At 45.6% G+C, this 27,323-nt stretch overlaps 1 protein-coding gene across 3 annotated transcripts; it reads right to left on the bottom strand.

Moving 5' to 3' along the window:
* Nucleotides 1-324: 324 nt before the first annotated feature.
* LOC148814104 (NADPH--cytochrome P450 reductase-like) lies at nucleotides 325-26,031 on the bottom strand. 3 transcript variants are annotated; one of them, XM_088906613.1, is made up of 16 exons: nucleotides 25,981-26,031; nucleotides 18,456-18,641; nucleotides 13,699-13,747; nucleotides 13,298-13,426; nucleotides 12,894-13,043; nucleotides 10,706-10,830; nucleotides 9,934-10,023; nucleotides 9,276-9,374; nucleotides 7,461-7,577; nucleotides 6,443-6,561; nucleotides 5,931-6,112; nucleotides 5,585-5,734; nucleotides 4,769-5,036; nucleotides 4,031-4,176; nucleotides 3,836-3,921; nucleotides 325-3,181 (listed from the first exon to the last, which is right to left on the bottom strand). In XM_088906613.1, the coding sequence occupies exons 2-16, from the start codon at nucleotides 18,611-18,613 to the stop codon at nucleotides 3,037-3,039; spliced, it is 2,013 nt and encodes a 670-aa protein (XP_088762739.1). In that variant the 5' UTR covers nucleotides 18,614-18,641; nucleotides 25,981-26,031; the 3' UTR covers nucleotides 325-3,036. The 3 variants fall into 3 exon arrangements, with proteins under 3 accessions (XP_088762739.1, XP_088762740.1, XP_088762741.1); XM_088906614.1 differs by lacking the exon at nucleotides 25,981-26,031 and adding an exon at nucleotides 25,238-25,258; XM_088906615.1 differs by lacking the exons at nucleotides 18,456-18,641; nucleotides 25,981-26,031 and adding an exon at nucleotides 15,227-15,658.
* Nucleotides 26,032-27,323: the final 1,292 nt, after the last annotated feature.

Raw genomic sequence — 27,323 nt, 5'->3', positions numbered from 1 at the left:
AGCAGACCACTCTGGCATGTGACCACACCACCCATCTTGTGAAGATGCGCTTTGAAAAACGTTTTCGGTTTGAGGACTGAAAGGCACGAGCAGTGCAAGAGACGGGTTTTGTAAGACCGATTATGAATGAGGTTCTGATTTGGGGGTTCAGGCACTCATCCAAAGGTGTAATCGACTGGTGCAGACCCACTGTTGCCAGGTTAGACGCGGGGGAAGTTAAAGCAGCTCTAAAGAGAGACTTTGGGGAAACGTGCAGTGAGCCTGACAGGACCAGTGTGTTTTTATCTCCCTGCCACTCCAGAACTAAAAACAAACCATGACAAGTTTCATTTCTATTTCATCTCTAATTTTAATTTTAATTAAAAAATGATTGCATATAAAATGTAATCAAGCTGTGACTAGACAAAAGGAACACAGGACATCACGTTACAACCATTTTTAACTCCAAAAAATTAATTGTTGTTAATGGTCATGTTAAATGACTAACATTAGGGCTGCATTATTGAAAGCCATTGAGTCCAGAAGCACTGATGAGCAATATCAAAACATACAGGCCCTGGTACAGTAGCCACCTTCTTCCTATATAATTACAGTCAGAAACTGGGACTTCAGACTGCAAGAAGGCTTTTCACTTGCAAAATGTCACTCTGAAAATGCTTACACGTTTCTTAAGGAATCCAAGAAAAACAGAGAGCAATAAGTGTGGAGCCTTTCCATTGATACAAATTTTATTAGAACCCACATCTGTGCCACCTGTTGAAAACATCTGGATAAAGAAAATATATTCCACGGTGTGGAAATGCTTTCATCAGAGTGTTCAGTTACAGGGTATTTCAAACTATACCAAATATGTTTACATTTTCTTTAAGATTCAAATATAATGGAATCGATGGCGGTATTTGGTAAATGAACTTGCCTTCATTTCAGTTCCATCACCATTTCTGTGCGAAATCTTGCCAGAATATGGAAATTCAAAGGTTACAGTTCAATACAGTACAAGGTATCACAGCATGTTGTCAAATTTACTTTAAAACATGTGGCATAGGACCTTTGATTGGGGAAACTCCAGCCCACACCTGGTAATAGCTAGCACTTCTGCCGAGATTGATTTGCGACACCGTCAAATTAAACGCCACCTTTAACAGATATTACAAATCATACAAGCAGGTAAAATCAGAACCTTATCTCAGTAAACCAGCCAAGAATGATGCCCACATGAACCACAGGTGTATCTGTAGCAGACATAGGCTGCATCATCCAGCTCTGCTTTTCTGAAGCGTATCTTTCTGTTCTCCCTTCACGGACTAAAATCCACTGGAAACACACCGCCCGCAAGCTTTTACTCTCCTTCAAAATCCTGCTGACAAATTAACAAGTTTCCTCCACAACTCCTCTCCAGTTGACTTTTCTCCTCATCACGGAGGGAGGAAAAAGAATCTGGGGATTTTGCATTAAAACCAAGTTTGTGAGCAAAGGCAAAACGAACTCTATTCCCTCTGGAATCCGGTATACATGTCTGGAATCACCAGTTTTACGTCCAGATGGCTAGTGGTTTAAGGCCACGCGCCTGGTGAAGGAGCCACACGCCTCTCTCTCCACGACCCTGCAGGAGACCGGCCGCAACTCTCTGCCCAGACATCCCTCACTGGCCAACCGCCACAGACTCCCGCTCGCACCCGCGGAGGAAACCTCGAGAGCCCCCTCCTTCCTGACACGTATATCTACATTCCCCTAAGAGCAAACCTGTACACTCCGTCCACAGTGATGCTCCAACCAGGAATAGGGGCCCGGATATTTTATGGAAATTGAAAACATTTTCCCAGTTTCTAACACAGCAGTAGCACACTCACCTAAAGCTTTACAGGCTGGAGTACACAAATATAAAATCTGTAAAATATAATTGATTTTTAAAATGCCTTTTGATTAAATGCCTTGTCGTCACTTTAAAGGAGAAATAATATTTAATCCCGGGAGGTGCACTGATTCATGGACTGTACTGGCTGCTGGAGGCAGGGTTCAAGTTTGTAAGTGACCTGCTACTTTCAACATTTTCTACAGGAAAAGTGACTATTCACTGCAAGAGTCAGGAAGTCTGCCTATGGCATAATGCTAGCTTTCCTGTCTTGGGTATCAAGTGTGGAATTTTCTTTGCAAACACAGCTAATGCCAGTTAGTATAAATCCTATTACTGCACAGTACTTTTCGGTATACAGATTGCACACAGAGAGCTACCATGATGCAAAAGGCATCCCCTGGCCATTTCTTTTACAATTAAAAATGCAAAGACCGTCTCCTCAAAGAGAGATAAGGCTACAGAAACACTTGACGACAACTCATCTGTCCAGCTTTCCTCATTGTCCTCCACTGCATCACATCTGAACATGTTGCAGCAGGCACTGAGGATCAGATCTGACTCATAATGCATATCTATAAGTGTATTCTATACGTGAACCAGTTACTCTTTAAAAAAATCCCTTTTTATAAGTTACAAGCTAATTTTTTTTAATTTCAGGATTTTCTGAGACCAGCATGTTCCATGCAAACTGTCATTTCTTCCATTAGAAAATTCAGCTCCATCTTCAGCTGGATCGATCTTCATTCACAAAAACAGTCTTGAGTCTGCGGTAATTTACCTCTAATGTTAGTTCCATTAAAACTAACTGCATACAATCATCACATATTTCCCTATTCTTGTTTCCAGTTTACAGACCGTTGCTGCTTTGATTCTCTGCATATTAAAGATATTACAATAATATGGTTTTCATTGATATTTAAGATGCCTTTTCCTTCTCAAATCCGAGGTGAATTCTCAGCAGTTTCAGACTTAATGCCCGCCCACTGCTTTGCCTGTATCCACTCTTCAGACCCTTTGCTGTCACATGGTTAAAGGTCAGTTTAGACATAAAATTAAAAATAAAATCGTCTTCTGTTGCTTTTGTGCAGGGGGATAACCTTTTACAACCAAGAATCTTTTCACACGTCCCTGGAAAAAAAAACCGAGCTGGGAATCACTGCAGGAACCGACTGCTCCTCCTCTTAGCTCCACACGTCCTGGGAGTAGCGGCCCTTGGTCATCAGCTTCTTGACGTAGTCCACGGCCTGGGCGTGAGTCATGCTCCCCAGCTCCGTCACGATCTCGTAGAACGTGTTCTGCACGTCTCTGGCCATGTTTCGGGCATCCCTGGGCACAAGAAACATGAGCCAAAATTCTCAAGAGCGCAAGCAGCCGGTGAATATGTAAGACGTCAGGGCCTCAAAGCACTAATTACACCTCAAAGCAGGCGAGCTTACTTTCTTCCTTAACTTGATTAGAAACACAGTGTGTTGGGTCTAATAGACCTCTATGCTATCAATCTCAAATACATTACAACTGAAGACCAAAAGCCTGCTGCACAATATGTCCGCTTAGCTCTTCTCCTATCTTTAAGGGTACTGACTCAGGCAAATGAACAGATTCAAGTCACCAGCAAGGCTGAGAGGAAAAGAATCCATGGCTAACAGTTTAGGTACTCAGAACCTTAGGTGTTATACGCCAAATTAAACTCCACTCTCAAGGACAACAAGTCTGACTGTACTGTTTCTGTAGCTCTCTTTTCTCCTGATAACAGGAGACTGAAATAGATTCCTCTAAAGGGCCTAGAGAGGAATCATGTGCTGGCGTTAGAGTACTGCTAGTGCTCTCCTCATTCAAGAGCACAGCATTCATAAAATCGGCGTCCAGCCATAGGCAGTACATCTGACCCTCTCACTTCAGTCACACTGGACTCTTCTCCTACGCAGTATGGCGTCTGACGCAACAAGCAAACAAGCAGTTTGACGCAACACTGACACCTACCCACAGATGTAGATGTGCGCATTCTCATGGTGAATCAGTTTCCACAAATGTTCCTTGTTTGCCTTCAACAGATGCTGCACATACACCTAAGGGGTTAAAATCGAAACCATTAATGTATGCATGTGCCCAGATTGGGAACAAAGCACAGGACAAATGAAGGATTGCTCAACCTAGAGCAGGTGGTTATTACAACACCTTGTGGTCTTGATCCCGTGAGAAGGCTACATTGAGCTGAGTAATCACTCCAGCCTTCTCAAACGCCTCCAGCTCCTCCTGGTACAAGAAGTCCTCGTTCTTGTGACGGCATCCATAATAAAGCACAGTCTCGCCCACCTCCTTACCTGCAGGAACGACAAGGCCATCAGACCCTACAATTACATCTTTAACACCATTTAGCAATTCCATTTCCACAATTACATCAAGTCATCACAGAAAAGGGTTTGTTAGGGTTTGAGGAAAAAAAAGGCCTCCTGCACCTTCTGAGAGCCCTTTAATTTATGATCTATACATGAGTGCCAAGTCAATCTGGACTGGGAGCAGGCAATCCAGAGGCAGAAATCTACCAGTACAAAATCAGTTACTAGTAACTAAGTTACGACAACACGTGCCAGATGCAGCCAGCAATGATGCCATTAGCAATCAACTGCCCATGGACCACACTGTGGACTTCCTGGAGAGACCAACACCATCCACTGTGCGAACTCAGGTGCTCTCACCTGCTCTCTTCACCATATCATACTGTATACAGTTGAACCATGTTGCTTTTTGAACACCATAGGCAAGAAAAAAGAAAATAAGCTGGATTACATACACACACAAGGACCAGTCAACGTGCTGCACAGCACACAGCAGATGCATGCTTGTGTTTCAGCCAGGACTGCTCGTGTCTCTCAGTTATACCCAGCATGCCCACCGAAGTGCCCACAGACTTACCCTGCTCCTTCAGCCAGCCTCTCTCCTGAATGAAGCCAATGAAGGGCGCGATGCCAGTGCCCGGGCCAATCATGATGACTGGGTTACTGGCTTTGAAAGGCAGCCGGAACTGGGACTTCCTGACATACATGGGCACTGTGGACTTGTGGCCATTATCGGTCACCACTTTGTTTTTCAGCCAGTTGGTAGCCACTCCCTTGTTGATGCGACCCGTCTTGGTCTCGTACTCTACCACCACAGCGCAGATGTGAACCGAGTTGGAGTGCACCTGTTCACAGTACAGGCAGGAACAGTTACCGGTTATGTGGTTGGTGTTATGTTTCCAATCATAGTGCTAACTTCTTATTTAAAACCGAAACACTAAGATTCAAACCAGTAGCATAGTGAGGAAGGTATAATTGATGTTCTTTCCGTTTGGGTTAATCCTGCAATATCCTTGAATATACTCTTGCCGTTCTTTAAAGGGAATGCTTTTCTTTCAAAACTTTTATACCCACTGCACTGTTAAAAGTAAAAAATAATAATAATAAGCAACATCAAAAGATGTCTCTTGTGGAATCTTCAGCTATGTCAGCCTGGGATGAAGAGCAGTGGGGGGAACAGCGGCAGGTGGATCAGAGCGGGGGGGGGGAGACGACAAAGGCAGGTGGATCAGAACAGTGGGGGGGGGGACAGCGGCAGGTGGATCAGAGCAGGGGGGGGGGAGACGACAGAGGCAGGTGGATCAGAGCAGTGGGGGAGGAGGGGGAACAGCAGCAGGTGGATCAGAGCAGCGGTAGGGGGTACTGCACTGTGCTGTTGGAGAGCGAACCGCACCTTTGACGAGGAGGCGATGGAGTAGTATCGCGCCTGCAGCCGGGGCATCAGCTCACACAGGTGATCAAGGGGTGGTCGCAGGGACGGCATGTCCTCCAGAATCGCCACGATGTTCCTCCGAGCTTCGGGCACCCACTGGTGGTACAGAGCCTGAGCGGGAAACACACCAGTCACACTCCCTCCCCTGTGCCCAGGGCTCTGTCAAGGCGAGGCCCACCGGTCTGACCGCTTGCGACAACAGACTAACAGACTGGGGGGGGGGGAACGTAAATTAAACGGGTTCCAGACTGCGAGGCGTCAATCCTCACTGTTCAAGCTGCTCCACGCCTCGGCCCGCCCGCCTCACCTTGCCCTCGGGGGACGAGGACGCCATCTTGCGCAGGGTCTCCTGGTCCTTGGGGTCGGTGGCGTACTGGGCCAGCTCGTACAGCACGTTGGTGCGTGGCGGGTTGGTGATGTCCAGGTAGTGCATGAGGGCTGTGCGGTACGAGGTGGGACAAGGGAACGGGTGCTTCTTGTTGGACTCCTCTGTTGGAACAAAAGACACCAGTACAAGACCAGTCACATGGATACAACTTATGCAAGCTTCTGTTTGACGTCTGACTACAGAGTTCCTGCAGAATTTCCTTTTTCTTTGCTGTGGTGTGTGTCTGACGTTTGCGTTTCGGATCAAGAGAAATAAAAGGACCTGTGCAGCATTTGCTGTTCTAGTTCCTATGATGTTCCTTAGCACAGCAGTTCTTTTAAGATGTGGATCTCATTTTTCACATAAAGCAAGCTTTTTTTTAAAAAAATAGAAGCTGACAGTTACAAGTAATCGATTTCACAACATGTGGCGAATCGCGTATGAACACATACCATCAAGGTTGTTCAGAGAGATTACAGTGTCAAGGTCCACACCAAGAATTTCTCCAATCTTGTTAACTATCGCAGCATTGTTCACGGGGTACACGGCAACATGATCTCCAGATTCATATCTGCAAAGAGAGAGGAGCGGCGCTATACTTTTAAAGGTAATCCGGGTGTTTCAAATATGCTTTCCTTTGAATAGGTATTCTATGACATTAGCCAACAAGTGTATTACAAATGCAGAAATGAGTGCGCACGAGTAGCCAATAAAGCATTAAGTAATCATTTGTTATGTAACAAGGCAAACTTCAACACTCTCTTTCGTCACGGTTTCAAGCACTGAAAGACGAAGGACACTGGTGAGAAATGGACCCCATGCCTTCTGTCCCAGATGTCCCTGAGTGATACGGACATGATGTCATCCAGAGAAGTGAAATCAAAATGATCTTTGTCGTTTTAAAAGAGACGTTACGATTGCTCAACAGGAGTGCCCACACAGACGACACAGCTATCACCAGTGTCATCTTGATGCAGAACAAGTCATCTGCACCTGGGGTCTCCGATGTTAATCTGGAGAGCTTCCAGTTATTCTCGTAGGTCACCCTAAATCAAGATCAGGAACATTTCTTTGAGCAACCGATCAACTGAGCAAACGTTTCGACGAAGGGATCACTGGTCTTGGGGGGCTGAAGGATGATGATGATTCTGATTTATGTTCCAGATCTCCAAATTACTCCACTAAAACACTACCCATTTACCTGATCAGTTAAACTGATCCAGGCATTGGAAACTCATGAGTTAAAGGCTGCTTTTAAAACCTGCTGCTCTCAAGGATCAGTGTGGGGCACTCCAGATCTACATGTACTCTGCTGGCACAGAGGCAAACAAAACACACTGCCACTCTAATCACTCGAACAGCTGACTAATAAAAGCTGATAAACCACAATTAGATCAAGGCCAGACACGCAAAGGCAAAGCAGCTCCCACACAGCAGGATGGCTCTGCAGGTGCGGTGGTGGTACAGTACCTGATCTTGGAGCCCGTGATGTCCAGTTCAAGGTGCATCAGGTGACGGCTTCCGCCCCTATTCAGCTTCCGGTTGACCGTGACGGAGGCCAAGAAGGGGTTCTTGGCATCAAAAGGCCTTCAAAGTGCGACAGGAAACAGAATCAGAAAGTCCCTCTCTGCCACACTGGACAGTTCCAGACATTTTTCCCCCCCATGTGCCCTCAAGCAGAGATCTCTTTCAGCTGGGCAGGAAAACACAAACTTTATAAGCAAATACAAAATAGATGCCCCACCTTCCCTATAGAAAGTTCCTGCAATAAAAAGTTGGAAGGTGAATTTTCATCTCTGTCAAACTATTTCTGCATTTGCTTAGTTCACAGTGTTAAAATAGATTAGTGCACGTATCAAATAGCCTCCTTTTTGTTTCACAAAAGCGTGGGCTCAGCATACCAAGAGTGGAGCAATAACCAGTTTAATATCAATCAAACCAACAACGCAATCAAGGCTGAACGCTCTTCTATAGTGAAGCTGTGCTCAGAACGCAGGCTGGTGCCAGAGCCATGGTTATTAGTGCTTTTAGTACTGCAAGCAGCAATACGACTTTAGAAGTAAAAGACTCAGGATTCGGTTTTACAAGGCACAGAGGAGTGCAGTAACTTCAAAGCACACCGACCCCAGAATCGCAATTAGCTTACTAGAAATTCCAGTAAAACCCCGCACAACAGTACTGCACGTTCATTCAATATTTTTTCTTTCCCCATCATCAAACAGTACTGCACATCATAAGACGAGATCATTTTCACTCCTCAGGTTTCCATAGAAACAGCTCCTAGCGCGACAGGCACCTGGATACCAGTCCCGGATGTGAGAAGCGTGATGCCGAATGAAGCCGGCACGTACCCCCGAGCTATACCTCTCTCACCGTTAATGAGACACACGCACTTGCGTCTCCAAATGAGTCCTACTGGCCTTAGAACAGGATATCACTCGCAGAACTGGACCCAGTTGGAGTCCAGAGGAGCAAAACTGGCTTTAGTAGTTACAAAGCTGTTGAAAGATTGACTCACAAGCTGCTCAAAGGCTAAACACCACAGTACAGCACCTGTTTTATACGTTTAATGTCTTCATTTATATATAAAAAGCATACAGACTTAAATTTTACATTCAAGAGTAGGGGGGAACTAAAGCTCATATCTAACTGGTCTGTCCCCATCCTGCCTTCAGAGAACCAGAAGAGAAATGTTAAGCACTGTCCTGTCCGTTTATCACAGCTGTCAGAGGTATACAACAGTATTCACTCTGTGGTCTAAGAGCCTATGGTCCGGATTGGTAAGAGTTCCTTTCAGAATAGTGCCAAAATCAAAATTAATTTAACCCATTAACGGAACTGTGAAACTGGCATCTTAAACAGCCTGCCAAGCCTGGCAGGCTCAGTCTATCCAGCAGGTCACTGGCGCTGATGGGATTAAAAAGTAGCCTGGAATCACATCATGTCTGCCCAGCCAATGACAAATGAGAAGGATGCAGACTAGAAATAAAGCACAAACACTTCCAAAACCAAAAGCTTCAAGACTGAAATAAACAGAACAGGGGTGGCATGGGACTGCAATTGTCAGACAGAGCCAATATCCCTCTAAAAGTTCATTTTCCCTGGGTACCGCAAATCTGACATTTAAGATGATCTTAGGGAGGAGTCCTTCAGTCTGGACCTTCTTCTCCACACAAGTGACAGTTGAACAGGGCTGCCATCTGGCCTCTCTAATGTTCGATTAGCAGCAACAGGCCAGACGGGAGCCCGGACGTGAGGTCAAAGCCATCGCAAGTCTGTACTCACGGCTTCTGCGTCTCGAAGCTCTTCAGGCGGCCCATCTCCCCCGTGTACACCTTGTTCATGTTGACATCAGTGTGGACCACCAGCTCATACTGACGGATGCTGAAAAACACAAAGCCTCACAGTTACACACAACACTTGCATCAGCTTCTAGAGAGCTGTGGACAGTCCCGGCTGTGTGCTCACACGGCCGGAGATCGTGCAAGGCGCACAGCTTGGCAACATGGGGCTGCCCCCAAGAAGCTCACAGGCAAACTGCCAGTGAAAGCTGCATCCAAGAGAGCAGGGTTATAAGGCTATAAGACGGGGGTCCCCAGTCCTGGTCCTGGTGAACCACACACCTTTTGTATTTTTGTTCCAGCCGAGCCCCCAGTTACACAGGCTAGCCCTTCACTGACTTAATAATAAGATTAGTTTGAACTGCTTGCTCCCAGCTCTTAAGCATGTTGGATCCTTAACTGTTGTATTTAATAAGTGAAATAAAATGCCAAACACTTGTGACTAGATGGAAAATGCAAATATTCAATTGAAGCAGCTTCTCAGATCAAGTGAGGCTTCAATGATCTAGTTAAGGTGGGGCATGCTGGAGTGAACACCAGCAGACGTGTGGGGCACCAGGACCAGGACTGGGAATCGCTGCTATAAGATACAAGTAGCAAACCTGGATTCCTCTCCAGTGGCCTCCACTCCAAAGTGCTCACACACAGCCGGCCAGAACTGCTCTCTCCAGGAGACAAAGTCCTCTTCAAGGCTGACGGGAGAAAGACCAACATATCAAAACCTGCACTCAGTGTACAGAGGAGCAGGAAGCTGCAGAACAACTCCCTCCATCAGGTTTCACCCGTTCAGAAATACAGCTGACAAACACTTACACATCTGAATAAAACATTCATAAAATGCGTCATGTGGCATTGAAGGTACAACATGGCATTCACAACAGCCAAGCAAAGTCGTAGAAGAGCAAATACCTAAGTAGACTCTCATCAAATACCTACAGGCACTGATAAGATTAATGTGATAAGGGAAAGTGCAAAGCACTATCAAGTTTCACTCCTAAGAATTAGTTAAATACACACCTACGAACATATAATTCTTCAACAATCCACAGGGGCTACAACACTGGACTTTCACACACTCAAAAACAAAGAAAACGTCTGCAGCTAAATAAAGTTTGTTGGACACTACAATAAATAAATATTCTTCTGAGCCAGAGATGGGCAGCTCCAGCCTTTGAGAGCCACACCCGTCACAGTTTTGCAGATATGTTTCAATTGGCAGCAGATTAAAAACTGAAAAAACACGCTTTTTTGACTTAATAGCCCAAATAATGAGTCGTTACTGAGTATCTGAGATCAGAGGCGAAACGAAAGCTAAAGGACTCTGCAGCGTTCGAGGACCGGAGGTGCCCTGGCCAGTTACAGTCCATCACTCACTTGCCATCGTCGTCTCCCATGCCCAGGTCAAAGATCCTCTGGGCACCGAGCTCTTCCAGCCTCTTGTCAACATACTTCCCCATTGCGTTGTAGTGCTCGTACGTCTTGTTCCCAAGACCAAACACCTACACGGGCACAGACAGGCAAACGTGCAGATGACAAAATCTACTGCCACCGACGCTGAAGGTTTAAAGCAAGAGACAAGGCCGTAGCAAGAGTGGATAATGACATAGCTATTGCCACACTATTCAAGAAAGCTAAAAAATTCGCTAAACGTCGCTAGCCAGCCGTGACCGGATTCCCCCATTCCCCAATGAAGCAGAATTGCACAGCCAGCAGGGTGGCATGGGCGCTAGCCGGCCTGGTCCGTTTCGGTGCCAACAGCACCGCCAGAAACTTGCCAGGCTCTTCCTATTGGCGCTGCTGCAGTCTCCTGTGAGGCGCCATGGCACCTGGATCGGGTCATGTGACGGAAGGCTCGGCCAGTCACCGTGCTGGTGGAGCACGTCTGTGGGCCTCTGCTGTCCCCGCGCAGGCACAGAAATCACTTCTGAGTGGACGTACTTTAAAGAGGAACTGGCGATAAATGTAAATTATTTGCAGTGAATAGTATTCCCATGGGCACAGGTTAAACTACTGGATCCAATCCACTTCTCTCCCATGGCTTGTACTTAGAACGTTTGCCATTCTATCACATTACCCTGCAAAAAGCAGATTAAGAAATACTTCTAAAAGCTAAAAGCCTAAAGTATAACCGTGCTGTACTGAAGAAAAACAAGGGCAGCATAGAGGCGCAGTGGTGAGCATTGCAGCCTTGCAGCACTGGGGCTCTGGGTTCGACTCTGGACCTGGAATCTGTGTGGAGTTTGTATGTCCTCCCCATGTTCTTGTGGGTTTCTTCCGAGTGCTCTATGGGCAAATATATATACACACACACGTGAATGTGTACAAGTGTGATTTTCACTCATCACTCAGAAACAGTAATTCGGACAATATGTTCCTCTGAATGCCAACTGCCTGCAGTAGTAACTTGATGCAGCTGGATTGAGGCCCTTCCTCACAAATCAGGTCACGTGTCTCATCTTCCATTTCAAACAAAAGGTGTGGGTTTGGGACGCTAGTTACAGTTGTTCTGCTTTTGTTGCGCATGATAAAAGCGATCGGAAAGTGACCCAGTAAGAGGTCCACTGGTGGTGCTGGGAGTGCCTTTTAAGGCTGTTCACACCTTGAACCACCTCTTCCTTTATAAAGAAAGAGAGCTTGCAGGGCACGTGAGGGTGGGCATTCCTGCCATCTTCAGATGGCGCAGGCCAAGTCCGATTCAACGTCCCTTTCAATCCTGCCTGCAGACTCCCGCTGTGCTTCATTAGTCGGTGCCGAAGTCCCAGAAATGTGATTCCCAGCCGACCGCATGTAAATTGTTACAACATTGCCTTCCACAGAACGCCACCGCTCGCCAGCAGCAGCTGAAGGAACATGCCAGCTCTGGACTGCTCAGCATGCTCGAGCTGGACCAGATGTTTTCACTTGGCAGGCGCACTGGTAGCTTGGAGAACTGCTGTGACAAAATAGAAACTGGATGGCCGGCCAGTATTTTCACGTGGGAAAGTTTCAAGACGCCGACTGACTAAAGGCTAAAGGCTTCTCGCAGTGCCTCCAGCGTGAAGCCCTGCAGTATCACGGTGCTGTGGGATTCTCACAGGTGACCCCGAACCCGAACCGAGACCCACATGCTGACCACCTTCCTCAGCCAAGACCCGCACCTCACAAGGTCTCCCCTCGGAGCTTCAAATCCAATGGCATTAAAGTTAAAGGGCCCCGCAACATACAGGACACAAGGTTGAAGCCTGCTCGGACCCTGGAGGGGAATATATCTGAACCAGTTCAGGAGGGTAGCTGGGTCAGCAAGAAAAGAAAACAACGTTTTGTGTTTTCAGCCGAAACGTTGCACTTTCTTCTCTTTTTAGCACGGAATAAACTTATTACTTGTTCCAATATATCTGAACACTGAATATCTCAAATTACCCCAGAGGTTCAGTCACAGAGTGTTTTTAAACAGGACTGTACTTATTATGCAAAAAGATAATGGTAAGCACATTGTGGGCCAAAAACTGCTTCAGAGCTTCACTGAACACGCAGAGCACGAGACCGAGACCGAGACCCAGACGAAGCGTGCAGCCGCGCTCACCGTGTAACTGACGCCCGACAGATCAGTGTCCGTCTCCTGGAGCCAGTCGTAGAAGTCCTGGGCGTTGTCCGTGGGGTCCCCCTCCCCATAGGTGGCCATGCAGAAGATGGCAAAGGAGTTGTCGATCTCCGGGAGGCGAGAGAGCTCGGCCTGGGAGGCGCACAGGAGAGCAAGAGGGACGGGGATCAGCTTTGATTTGAGCCATCACCTTGGATGAAACCTGCCTTCGGCCCAACGGCAAAGGCTCTCCCAGTGAGAACAGGGGAGGAACAAACCACCACGCCAGTAAAGAGCCTGAGCATCGCTGTATATCAGCACCCTCCATACGTCTGTTTGAAGGGCTTAGGAGAAGCGCCGCAGCAGGACAGCACGGGCGGGCTGGCTCCTAGACAGGAAAGCCTCACCATGTCGTACTCCTCCGGATCCGCCGCCATGCCTCTCATCCCGTACCGGTGGGCGTCTTTGGAAAGCCGGTTGGCAAACTCCTCGGCGGTTCCCGTCTGGGAGCCATAGAACACCACGATGTTCTTCCCCTGGAATCCAGAACAGGCGCAGGTTTACCAGTCTCGCCCCTCCCATCACACTGGGCAAGCCTGCACGCCCCCTCCTGACCCTGCGTGCTAGGAACTACGGAGCTGGGACAGCGCAGATGTCATTTTCTCCCCATGCCGGGGGGAAATGTTTCTGCAATGCCAGCACGAGAACGAGGCACGAGAGGGAAAATGAAATTCCACTAGAGGAAGATCTACCAGGTTCCCCCACATATTAATACTGTGGAAGTCTGGGCTTAAATAAAGGTACTTACCGTTTTCTTCATCTTTTCAATAAAACTCGTTTCACGTGTGGAAGGTGCCCTGAAAGAGTCAAATACAAGCGAAACAGGAATGTAAAAATCCACCATGTAAGGCAGATAAAGACCTATTTACATCATCATATGTACGTCTTTTGAAAGCAGTTAGACTGCATCAAAAGGCTATCGGATGATTTAATTCAATGCTCCCTTTTAAGAAAAGGCTAAATCAATTTTCAAGAGAATGTTATTAACTGACATGCATTACATCAAGCCTCATGTAGCTTCATTTTTTGGTATTGCACACAGATGCTGAATAAACAAAATCTTATAAAATAAAATATAAATATATCCATGGAAGAGCATGGATGTAACATTTGTAAAACAAACTTCCCAAGGCTTCATTGTTAATAATCTAAAGGAGATTCAATATCAACCTCCCTGTGCATTATCTACCCTCGGTCCAGCTGAGGCGCGATATGCTCTGCAGTGCTCGAGAGAGGAGTGCCGGTAACGGACACTGCCCCCAGACCGCCAGCCTCTGGGGAAGCTCTCACTTGTAAATCCTTCCAGTGATACGAGACGAGCAACTTTCTAGGAGAATGGCATAGGGGACTGCATGAGGCTATTTTCTTTCACAATACTAATTCCTAATGTCAAATTTTTCCATTAGAGAACTGATAAAACCACATTGTTTCTTGTCTGAACTAAGTTACTGCACCACGTTTTAACAGTTAAATAAGGACGAACTTGAAGGTATCAGATTTCCACTCACACACTGCAATTATGAGGAAGCGTGAAGCTTTTCAGTAGTCCTGAACTCAGTGGATTTCCTGCTTTGCTACTTTAACAAGAGACCATGACATCTGCCAACCCCTTTAAAAACCAAACAGGCATAAATGTTTGTTAAAAACTTGCTGCTGCCTTTTTGAACTAGAGGTTTGGTCGATGTTAAGATAAAAGATAACAGCATGTGCATAAAACAAAGAAAAATGCCATTCAGGGCGAGGTGAACACTGACTTTCAGAGGCTTCACATACGGTATAAAAAATGCGGACATTCGAGTGGCACTTTAAGAGAGGAAAAAGTGCTGGAGGAGTGAAATGAAAGTCAGAACTGACCCCAGAAGAGACAGCAGTTGTGCAGGATTGATGAAAACTTTTACAAGCAGCATGTCCCTCAAAGGCACAGATGTGCCCAGAATCTTCTCCATACAAACATCACAGATGCATTGCACGACTGCCTACTCAATTTCTTACAAAAGAGGTGGCTGACAAGCATTAACTTAAACCTGCTGATTTTTTCCTTATTAAAAACAGTCAGAAATCCTGTGAGTAACCGATCATCCACTTAAGCAGTTTAAAATTCCACTTTTCTCAGCACCCCGTTTCTTAAGGATCACACTCACACTCGGCCCCTAAAGAGCGCGATTCACATACAGCACATTCGGAGTTTTCAGAGGCTATTGACTGATGTGTTACTTTAAGGAGGGCGAGGAAGGACGGCGTCGCCCCACTGTGCTCCCAGAGAACCACGGACTGACCTGTCTGCAGCCGCCTTGTTCTCCTTGGGAAGCGAGTACACACACCCCATGGCTGGTGCTCGTCGCCGTCAGCAACCCTGCCCCCGAGTCAGGGCATCTGAAGCTGCCCCTTCTTGCACACAATTGCAGGAACGAACGGGCCAAAACCAAAAGACAGCTCAATGAAACTTATCTGCAGGCTCTTGCATACTCCATCTTGCACATCGGGACCGCGTTTCTGCAGCTCAGATCACGCCCCCCCCCCCACTCCTCCCCCCCGTCCACAGCCCACCCCCCATCCAGCTCAGCCGCAGAATGGCTCCGCGCAGGCCGCCATCCCTGCTCCCCTCGCACTCGCGCGCTCGCTGGCCCTGCGCACCGCCCGCGCGGCTTCACGAGGATCTACAACATCTGGCAGCGAGAGGCGGCAGTGGGAAAGAAACAAGACTGTCTAATGACATTTCCCATGAAGCCCTGCAGCAGGCTCCGCACGCACAAGCTGCCTCCCGCCTCCCCTCACTCCCATTTTCCTCTTCCAGTCCGCAGGGAATAAGGAATGAGGAAAAAAAAACTCCCTCCCCCCCCAAATCGTTACCCTGGCAACAGTTTATATCATAACCACTTTCTCTCCTTCCTTTTTTTTTTTTAAGGGAAACAGAGCAGAGCTGAATGCAGCTCATTTTAAGGCCCTTCCACAGAGCAAGGGTATTGCTATGGTAACCCAATCTATCATAAAAGGAGTCTGTCTGTGACAAGGGCCCTGCTCTATTCAGCATCGCTCTGAGGCAAATTAGAGATGGCTTCAGTGGGAATGAAAGGGAAAGGTTCCCACGAGCAGGAGCAGTCCTTTCTCTCTCTCGTTCCACAAGCATCTGCTGCGGTTTGCTTCGACTTCCCCCCTTCCTCGGGGTTCGAACGTAACAGGCCGCTGCCACCCCCCGCTCCTCCTCTACCCGGTTCCTCTGCAGGAACATTGCCGTTTCACTTGAAAGAAAAGAAACCCTCTCTGAGTGCCGGGGACGCGGGTCTGCAGTGTGAAATTAAAGAGCTGCGCTGCGCTGCGCTCTCCACACCGCCTCTTCCTGCAGTTTTCACAGCCTCATGGAAGCCATTTCCTTTCTCTCCCCCCCCTCCGCCACTAGTAAGACTTCCAAACACAACAGGCAGGAGCAGACAGAGATGACATCAGCATCTGTGGGAGCCAGGAAGCCGCACGCAACACAGAATGGCTGCTCCTCTTCCCCCCGAACTGAAGCACACGCTGGTACAAGGATTGTTCCTGATTGGGCTCCACCATGGTGGTGAATTTAAGTACTTTCCATCAGAAAAAGATCGTAAGTACTAGGGGTGAAACTGTGTGAAAGTCTGGACCTCGAAAAACTATTTTCGAGATCAGTAGGAAAAGGGCTAAACTACAATCTGCATCTGTATCCCTGCCCTCTCATTCCGTTTGTAAGTCAGTACAAAGTGCAACACACTTTAAACTTCCCTTGTGGTACAAACAGTCAAAAACATCCAACATCTTGAAGTCTGTGGACTTGAAAGTCTAGCCCCCAGGGAGACAGCTTTGTACATGTCCGACACGCAGATGTCATGGGACGTGCTACACAACAATACAGGTCCTCTGCTGAACTCCAGTTTTTAAAGGACTATCATCCGTTTAACATTGTGTTCCTTCTGTACTGAATGTCCCAGTTTAAGAGGTCCTGGATGGCACTGCCTGGGAGAACATCAGACTAAATGAACCAGTCCAGCCCTCTGAGGCACCATAAACACACTGGGGTACTGCATCCCTTTCCCTGACCACTGATGTTGCCCAAAGGCAACAGCTCACTTATGGCTATACTTAGCTTAGTTTTCTGATGATTTCTAAGATGTTCCCAGGCCTTTAACTAGGTTTAAAGGAGGCAATAAAGAAAATTTGTGAGCCCTGCTTAAAACCTTTGACATCCACAAAACAGTTTGCCTGTGAAGCTTTATTCTTAATTCCATTGAACCAAATAATCCACTAAAAGATTTGAAAGCTCAGGAATGCCATCACCCTAACATAATCCTTATGTCCATTCAGCGGCTGGAAAACTGGAGTGCTTCCACAACGTACACATGGGAGAGTGAGCTTCCTTTGCTCTGAATCAGATGATACGAAGCACAGCACAGTGTGAGCCGATGGGTAGAAACTGAAATGCTGTATGTTGAATGACATCTTTGAAAGCAAAATAAAATCACTACGTTGTTGAAAACTGATGCCTGACGGAAAGATTGGTCTTTGATAGCTGAACCGCTGTCATTTCTGGGTTTATTTGGTTTTAGACTTCAAGGTGTTGATGCTGGTGACCGTGTGGCAGAAAACACTGAAGCATGTCGGCACTTTATACATTTAAATGCACTCTGGTAATGTGGCCCCTTTTCATCCTTTAACCAGTCACTGCAGAGCTTGCTGAGGGCTCCTTATGTCAAGTGTGCACTTCAGAAAGCTTAACCACAGTACAATAGAACAGGTCAGCAGAGACTTGGATGAAGGAGATAAGAGCCCTCACACCTTCTTGACTAAAGAGACCTTTGTGTGCAGTGACGTGTATTCAGGTCTTGTGTGCTTATGGGAATGGACCACACAGGCTGACCCATTCAAATCCAAAGATCTTTCTTACTTTCTGATATCACGCGTGTTTCAATACTCATCACGTGGATCTTTTACCTCTAAAAGACAAAACTTATTTTAATGAAGAGGCCAGCACAAAATTACTTACCTTTATTCATGACCAGTAGCGTGGTCGTGGTAGTCAAAAACCCGTTTTAAACCTGAGTTGTTCACAGGATTTCCTATTTTAAGCTATTCTGTGAGGATGATGGAATATTAGTCCACCATCACTGAAAGGTCAAGTTACAAACAAAAAAAACTATAAAAAGGAGTTCAATAAAGATAACTTAAAACAAATCCAGAGCTAATAAAAGTTTTGAAAATAGGTTGTTACATCTAATAACATTTACATTTGGCTACATATACAGATATATATAAGCTTGTAGCGAGTAAACAACATTTAGAGGACAGTTCAAGTGACACCCAGAGTTATATAAATTAAATTAAACTATGTACCGTGTTGCTTTGGACTGAGAATGGAAGCGTATTTTGAAATGCGGCCAGAGGGAATTACTGGGCCTCCCAGATGAGAGAGCCACTGTACCAGTACTCAACGCATTCCGGACAGCCAAACCATGACACCTACTGGAGGAAGAGAGGCAGCACACTTACACTGTGGCGATCTTCTTGAATTCGGGGATCTCCTCCTTCTTCTTGCGGAAGAAGAACCAGTAGATGAGCACCCCAGAGATGAGGGAGAAGAGAAAGAGATCAACGGAGCTGAGGAAGGACATCTCCTCGGCCACGGGCTCTGGGGACTGGTTCTCCATCTTGGAATCCTCCACGCACCAAGCACAGCTGTTAATCAGAGGGCACAGGATTCGGCTTAAGAATAAGACATAACATTTCCTGGGCACGACATCTACTTGTTCTGAAAATTCCAAGATACTGATACACGTAAAAAAAATCCCTTTCTAATTGAAACTCAAAATTAAGAGATCCAACACACCCTCCCAGCCTCCCTTAGTAACAAGCCTCTGAACAACAAGACATCTGCTGCAAGCACTGTCGTGCTGCTGATCGCAGACCAGAGAGCTGACCCGCTTAGCCGAAGCGCAACCTCATCTCCAAGGTGGGATTCCTAGGAGGAAGGATGTCTAAAACGGAGAGAAAACTGGATATATAGAGATATGACCCATCAAACTCACTGCATTATTAGTACAAGTCCCACTCCTTTGACTACCTTATACCTGAGCATTGAATGGAGCTGCCAGTTTGAGAAAAGGACTTGAGTCTGTCGCTGTCAGATTGGGAGAGAAAAACGGAATCTCCTCTGCACAGTAAATTTTGACTCCCAGCATCAACAGTTATTCCAGTATTGACCTGGTTAATGGTCTGTTAAGAATAACTACATAACAGCCTCAGCCCCTCTAAAGCACAAGATATATGCTTGTGCTTAAATGTCCTGCTTCTTGCAAAAACATAATTCCTTATCAGCAGGATATTGCTCATTAAACCACACTTTATCACACACAATGTTCATCTTCGTTTTTTGACAGGGCCAGGGTTACAGCAGCACCAGTAGCGATAAGGTTTAACGGTCCTGAGGGCCTGTGACTAAAATATGCATTTGATCCCAGTCTGATCTAAGCGCACAGATTAAGATATACCATTCTCAGATTAGACCAAAGAATTACAATATTCTTGGTGTCCTCAGAACAAAGGGACTCCTCAGACCTGGGTTTACAGACAGCGCTAACAAGTGAGTAATAAGGCTCAACAGAGCTCGAGGGATCTGTATGGTAAGAGCCTCCTTTCCAGACTGAAAGACAAGAACAAAGTCACGCACTCAAACCCATTGAATTGCAGAGACGCCGCATTCCAGTAACTTCTCATGTTCCCCTCCTAGAATCAAACCCTGTGAAAGGCCTTTGGATTGCAGATAAGGAGGCTAAGAAAACAATTATATCGCTCTCCATATAGCACCTCCATAGAGATATTGATAGAGAACCTGCAGTACTGGTAACTCAGGGCACTCTTACCAGGAGTTACAATCAGTGCAATAGGAATAAAGTATACCAAGTCCTTGCTCAATAATAGGCACTCATATGTAATCAGCCCTTTATACACCTAATTATTTATTCAGATATAAATTTAACCAATGACTGAAGTTAGATACTTATGAGTCATTCTCAAGAGCAGAAGGGTTACCTTCTATACTTAATCCACAATCATGATAATTCTATGATGTATGTCGGTCCATGATTCAGTAAAACAGACCCGTGACTCTACTTATGACTGGGTTAATGAAGCGGGCTGCGAAACCTCAGAAACGGTCATTTCTGGAATTACACAAGTCTCTGAATATTTGAGAAAAAAAACCATCAGACTACTTCTCTATAAAGAAAGCATGTTTCAGAGTGGTTCAACAGACACGCACTCTAAAAAACCTTACTGCACATGTGAGAGTTGAGAATCAGAGTTAAAAAAACAAGGATAGATATAGCCTGAATAGCCCTTAAAAATTTTCAGTTTTCATTTTTCACATTTTAATTGCTTGTTGCAGTAATCGCAAATACCAGTATATATTCGAATAAACCAGTTAAGAATGGAGTATGTAGACCATATTAATTCAAATGACATAATGAATCAGTTAATATGCTTGACCCTCCAATTTCCTAATTCTTGAGAGAGAGTCTTGGTGTTTTGGCCTATGCCCTATGAGTCTTGTAACACTCTAGAAAAACTATTTTTTGAAAAGCCAAAGAAAAAGGTAGTGTTGCCCCACTGTGATGGACTAGTGCCCTGTCTGGGCTGTGGCCTGCAAAGTGAGGCTGTGGCTCATCACCACCCTCAGTCTCTCAAAGCCAGATGGTTTAATGAAGCACGAAGCATCCTGAGTGCCATCTAACCCACAGAACTAGCTTCAGAAGGGTTTCTTTTTCAATATCCCATTTCAAGCACTAATGATATAAACAGAAATCAGGTATGTGCAGTTACCTTCTCCAAGAGAAGGCTTGGTGCAGCCATCATGCCACTGACGTGGCTCTTTCTTCTACGATAATTTACAGAAGCAAATGTTGTTTTTGCCGAAAGCTCAAAGGTGCGATTTGCCTTCCACGCCAAAGCATGAACTGGCTAGTCCACTGCCAGCTGGGTCACCTCGGCCTAAAGGCTGGATCAGGGTACAGAGTATAAGCATCACCTCCTGACCGTCTCGTTTCCATCTCCGGTCCATCAGAAAGTCAGGCTCGTCCAACACTACCTCACCCACTGGAGCACAGACAAAGCGGAAGGCTAAGGGACCCTAACAGGACAATACACACTAGCAGTGCATTGTGACAACTTTTAAGGGATTAGACATCCTTCCTAAAATAAAAGTAACCCCAGAATTCTCACACCTGCCAGAAACAGAAGAGCTTCCAGTCCTACATGGCCGGGATTAAGGTGTCTGCAGGTGTTGTCATGGATGCATTTTCATGGCTGTACCAAATTTCTATGAGTAGATGGGTGATCAAAATAATCTCAAATATTCTCTTTTGGATAGCCTACCATTGCTATAAATATTCATAAAGAGATGACTGTTGCAGTTTTTAGCATGCAAATAAAAACTTGTCTTTTCAACCTCTAGTTTTCGTAGGCCCTGGGCACTGTGCCTACTGTTCCTATTGCATAATACAGTCTTGAATCCCACAGGGAAGGGACACCCAACAGAGCTGCAGCCCAGTGTTTTATGCAATATCCTTAAACGTTCAAGAATCTTTTATTTACCGTAAATATCTGGAAATGTTTCTGCTTTGGCAACACTGTAATTCATCGGTCATGCCAACAAAGCTCTTTGAATTTGGTCCTCTGGTCTCGATTCCCTCCTCTCGAGTGATGTAACAGCAGCGCAAGCTGCCCCACTTGGCCGCCAGCAGCCTTGTGCGATTGCACAACAAGCCGACAGCCTGCAGCTCGTGCCCTGATAGGGGCGTGCAGGGAGTAGTGCAAGAGGCACAGAGGTGAAACAGGGAACACGCAGCGTAAGGACTGGGCTCAATCCCGGGAGATCCCAAATAAATCCATGAACTTGTGCAAAAACGTCACAGAGAAGAATTCACTACAACACCTACGGTAACAAGTCATCATTGTAAATGCTGAAAAAGAAAAAGAAACAACATGATGAAACCACTGATTTACGAGTGAACACCACCCCTGGGGCAAGTCTGTGATGATCAGTTTATTCATTAAGGGGGTTGAGAGGAACAATAACTGCCGTTTCAATTTGACTCCAGTACAGCAGTTGTCAGCCCAGGTCCTGGATGAGATTTCTTCCGTTTTGTTTCAGGCAAGTTCTTATTTGCACGCAAAGTTTATTTGTGTTTTTTTCTGGGGGCGTACCTGTAAATTTGCTTCTGGCTCTTAACAAACCCACTTGACCTATTAACTGTAATCAGCCCTGGACCTCTTTCAGAACTGCTGCCTGACATTTAACTGGAGCTCTGCAGAAGGAGAGTACGCTCACTGTGAGCGTGTCTGACCCAGTGTCGCTCCGACCTGCGTCTGCTCAGCATCAACTGATCAACTCATAAGAGCAACTAACAAACTGAGGAGGAGCTGCATCTATTTCTGTAGGCTGGAGCTGCCATAAGCAAAACACTTCTACGGCATTTTTGACACTCGGGACTGACAGAACAAGCATACAGACCATTTAGCACCAGAGGTTTACAGCTCAGCTAGAATGAAAACCAGCAGAGACAGTGCTCCCCCAGGGTCAGGACTGGCAACCACAGCTCTGACGCATGACTAAGAAAGATGGGCGATCTAGCAAGCTATTCACCATTAAGAGAAACATGTTTTCAGAACTGAGAATCTACTACAAAATGCTTTATGAATGATTCATTTACTACTAGTATCTTCCTTTCAGTTTGGAATAAACTTAAGTATAGCAGGATTTCTTGAGGTTCTTTAAACACTTACAATACTGTGACATACTGTATCAACGGGGAAAATGCTATGGAGAATTTACTCATGTCTTTCACATACTCGTGTTCAAAACCAGAGAAGCATCATTAAAAAAAAACACAGTGACAAAGCAGGAAAAAAGACATCTGAAAAAAACTGGATATCATTAAAGATGACTCTGCCTAATTAAAACTAGCCTTCTTCCTAAATCTCCCATCAGCTCCCACCACAAGGGACAAGCAGACCAGGGGAAACAACATCCCTGCTCTGTGGATACAGCCCGGAACAGCCTTGGAGCTCGGCAGCGAGAATTCCTGAGCTATCGCTCCTGGTGCAACACTTCTCAGGGTCACAGGAAATATCTCCACGGGCTGCAAACCAGGGGTGCCCTTTCCTTGGCCCGACTGAACCGGGTCTTGGCCGGGATTCATTATGCCCTGCCTGAAGGGTGGCAATGAGAGAGGATGTTTTTGTTTATGTGCCCCATCACCCCTACCACGCAACTGACACCACGCGCCAAGTTAAATCACGCGCCTCAAGGATAAGAACTCTACAGGACCCGATCTCTGCCCTTCGAGGCGACTGGTACAAACATCAGAATACAGGTAGCGATGCCTAGGTTTATCTGTTACATCTTTGCATTTCAAATTCCTGCTCTGATTGCCTTAGATGCTCTTTATTTTAAGGGTTGATTAGAAGCCTGATCCTGAAGGGCCTGCGTCTCTGTAGGTGTTCTTGTCCTCTTTAAAGCAGGGTAGACCAACTCTGATCCTCATGGGCTGCTGTTCTAAATGTTTTATGGGTCTCCTTAAACCTCCAGCTGCTTCATAACAAGACGAGACTTCTACTGGTCCAATTAAGCAAATAATGACTTAATTAATTAAGTCCTTAAGGGATCAGGTGGAAAGAAACATACACATTTTCTGGCCCTCCAGGACTGAAGCTGTACATCCTTGCCCGAGAGAGTCTGTTAAATTGATACGATTAAGCCAATAAAGAGCTGATTTAGGTCTTTAAATCCAAGTTGGAATAACCACCTGTGGATATACCAGCCCGCAAGGATAAGAATTAGACAGCCCTGCTTTAAGATAAAGAAAGCAAAAGGCAATGACAATTTCTTCTTAACCTTTAAAAGGGAAGTTACAGGCACAGTAAGAAATGTGCCGAGTCAATCGATTCCTAAAGACAGACATTGCAAATAAGCAACACATGCGGATCAGATGAGCGAAAGCCGACGTTACTGAACATAAAAGACTCATTAGAGAAGTCAAAACTCTTCAGAGCAGGAAAGAAATAGCAGTCACGAGTATGCTAAGTCACTGAAAGAGTCAGCAATAAAGATGCTCTTGGACATACTAAATGGCATTCATGTCATCACTTTGACAAACAAAATACAGCTGGTTATTGCATGAAAATCTGCCGGGGGTGGAGTAGCAGCAGGGGCTGCAGCCTGGCTCACGGCGCCTGTGTCCTGGGTGAAATTTGCGTGCCTTCTTGCGTTTGCATGGGTTGCACCAGGGGCTGTAACTGTCGCCCCCTCCAGCGACACGCTGGTTAACAGGCAGCGCTAAGGCTGTGAGAGACTGTCTGCTCCCCGAGTGGGGAGCCAGTCCAGATAAACCCAACCCTCAAATCAGAAACACAGCTCAAGGATCTCCGGAAGCAAGTTTACTTTATACACACAGTGTGCTAATATATCGATATATACCTTTAATTAAAATAAGGCAGCTCCAAAGCTTTACTTGGCTTATATGACAGGCTTCACTATGCCCTAATTTTTACTGTTTCACTGAGTTAATTTGCTGTTTTTTTCTCTTCTAATTTCTGTTCTATGCTTCACACGTACTATTGTATCACACCGTGTTTCTGCTTACAGTATATACATACATTGCACCAAATGATAAACGACAGCCTCAGATGTACGACTAACTTTCATGAATAAACACAGAAGTACATATTCAGCAGGTTAACGTCTTACGTGTTTCTTATCAGACGAAGTCAATGATTAAAGGTAAGCGAAACACTTCCTTCTGTATGTTTTTCAGGCAGCAGTATTAAACGTTAAATACGCCATCCAAGAGTATTCCCCCAATGGGAAAAAAAAACCAAACAGTGCGATTTTGTAAAGGGGTGAAGGACAAGACGCCGTGACTTTGATGTTGCTGATGTCGTGTTTGATCAAAGCACAGTCTTCTTTCTGAGAACTGTCATCAAGGAAGAGTTCTGTATCCCCTCTGGTGATTTCCCTGTTTTCTAAGTGCATCTTAAAACACATCCTGTGACAGAACATGCTGTACATATACTAAAGTGCATGCTAGATGGGAATCTGCGTACAATTCCTAGTGATTTCCTCGGGAACTGACAGACTACAAAGATAAATCTCCGTTTACTTTGCACTCAACACTTCACCGGCTTTTACAGTGTCAGCACGCTCCGATATGACGCGCAAACCCGATACAATAAAATTGATTTGGCTGCGAGAGCGAAGTCACTAAAGTAAAACTTACCAGGAGAAAGCGGAACTAAACGGCAAACGATGGTCGATGTTCTAACTTTATCGAAATCTTGAATGTCTCTAACGGTATAACTTAAAGGCAGTAAACGAAATCGCACAAATACGAACAAACTGTGAAGTGCACAAGCATTTAAACCCTTTAGTTAAACTCGTCAAACGTCATCTCCCTGTGAATATGCAGGCGTTCACCTCCCGGTACAACACACGTTAACTGGAAAACACACAGTTAAATTTCAGTCTAATCTGCAAAAGACGGCAATTTAGAAAACACCTGAAACCACGAACATTTATGTAAAACGACAAACTTTGCGGCTGTCACGGGTAGCTATGGAGCTAAAACGACGTTTAACAGCAGCAACTACAGAAACATGATAGTGCTGTGGAGTGCATGCGTGCTTTCTAATAAAGAGAAACGGTTCGTTTGTCTGCAAGTCTTACAAACAACCTTGCTGAAATGTATGTAAAGCATGCGCGAACACCATATGATAATCAAAATACACTCTCATATCGGCTGTCTTCACTCCGTAGCACGGTGTCACTTTAATTGTATAACTACTGCCGGCTGCAGTACAGCCAGCACTGAACCGGCGTGAATGTCACGGATAAAAACAGTATTCAGATGCGTCTTTTCCTACTAGTTTCGCGAAGGAACACGATGCACCACCGTAATTAAACCGAACAGCAACAAAAACCACAACGGACTCCCCAAAAATTAACCCAATTGAAGCCACCCACCTGCACCACAGACTTCAGCCCACTACGGAAACTCCAGCACTGACCATGCGCAATAACACCCGGAGAGCCAGACCGACGGCTACAGTCTTCGAGCGACTCAGGGGAGGCAGAGGGAAGGTGAAGACAGGGATGTTTAACTTATAAATTATTTCAAAGATTTTTTTCCACTTAAAATGATTTATTTACTATATTCTCACAGTATTTCTTTTAAATATTGTTCTTTTTAAATTAAAACTAAAAAGCTTATAACATATTTGTCTTCTCTATCACCCCCAAAGCTGTAAAGGTAGTACAACCCAAGGGGAGGCGTGGCCCAAGCGTCATGGTCACATGACCGGGGTCGCCCCTGGCCGAGGCCGCTGGCAGGCGAGGGTGGGTGAAGGGTTACAGAAACCGAGGTTGCGTAAGAGTTGTGCTATCTTTTCCTGTACTTTATGCGATGCTGTGCCTAGATAAGAATCGGCGTTTTTTTCCTAACTCATTATTCGCCGTCGGTGTAGTTTTAACGCCACGAACGATGACGCAACGATTACGTCAAATGAGTTGCCATACCTGGGCACATGTGCAGAAAAGTTCTTTAAAACACGGCTATAACACTATGACATTTTATATCGCTAAAAATGGGATGCTTTTTTTAAAATAGTGGTTACTAGGTGTCTCTATATTAGCCAGAACCCCCTTATTCGAGTTTCGAGATTCCATGTCTGAATATATCCTACTCTTTAACTGGACGTTTTCATAAATATACGACGTATCAAAGGATCGAATTTCATTTTGAAGAAAAAAATAATCGCTTATCCCAGAATAGTGGTTTCTTAGTGTTTTAGATTTGCACTTCTTAAAGCTTAATCCAATTCTTACAACCCTATGCCTGCAGGCACTCAGCAGTCAAGAGTCCTAGCCGTCTAAACACACCCTACCTGCAACAATTTACACCACCTAGATACACGTTATCCTTTATTCCCACGGCTATTAACTTGCTTAATTTTGGTAACTGCTTTTTATTTTTTTACCTTCATTTTCATCGTGCATGTAAGTTATGTGTCTGTCTCACACACTGATAACCCAGTTTCTTTGGGGTTTTTTTTCTAAATTGTGAAAATTGCTGACTTGTTTTTTTCTCCACTCATCTGTATGTCCCTTATTCGCTATCCCAGCAAGCAACAGGCACAAGCCTGGATACACCCTGGCCAGGACTCTGGTCCGTGACAGGACACACACGGACACACTGACACTCACACCACGGCCAGTTTTCACAGAAGCCAATTAACCCACCAGTATGTCTTTGGACAGAGAGGAAACCCACAAGAACACAGGGAGAACACACAGACTTCACACAAACA

The sequence above is a fragment of the Atractosteus spatula genome, chromosome 27 (genome assembly GCF_055471065.1).
Source record: "Atractosteus spatula isolate fAtrSpa1 chromosome 27, fAtrSpa1.hap1, whole genome shotgun sequence".
In the NCBI taxonomy this organism is placed as follows: domain Eukaryota; kingdom Metazoa; phylum Chordata; class Actinopteri; order Semionotiformes; family Lepisosteidae; genus Atractosteus; species Atractosteus spatula.
Note: the sequence above shows the minus strand (reverse complement) of the source record. Positions and strands in the feature narration are given on the sequence as shown.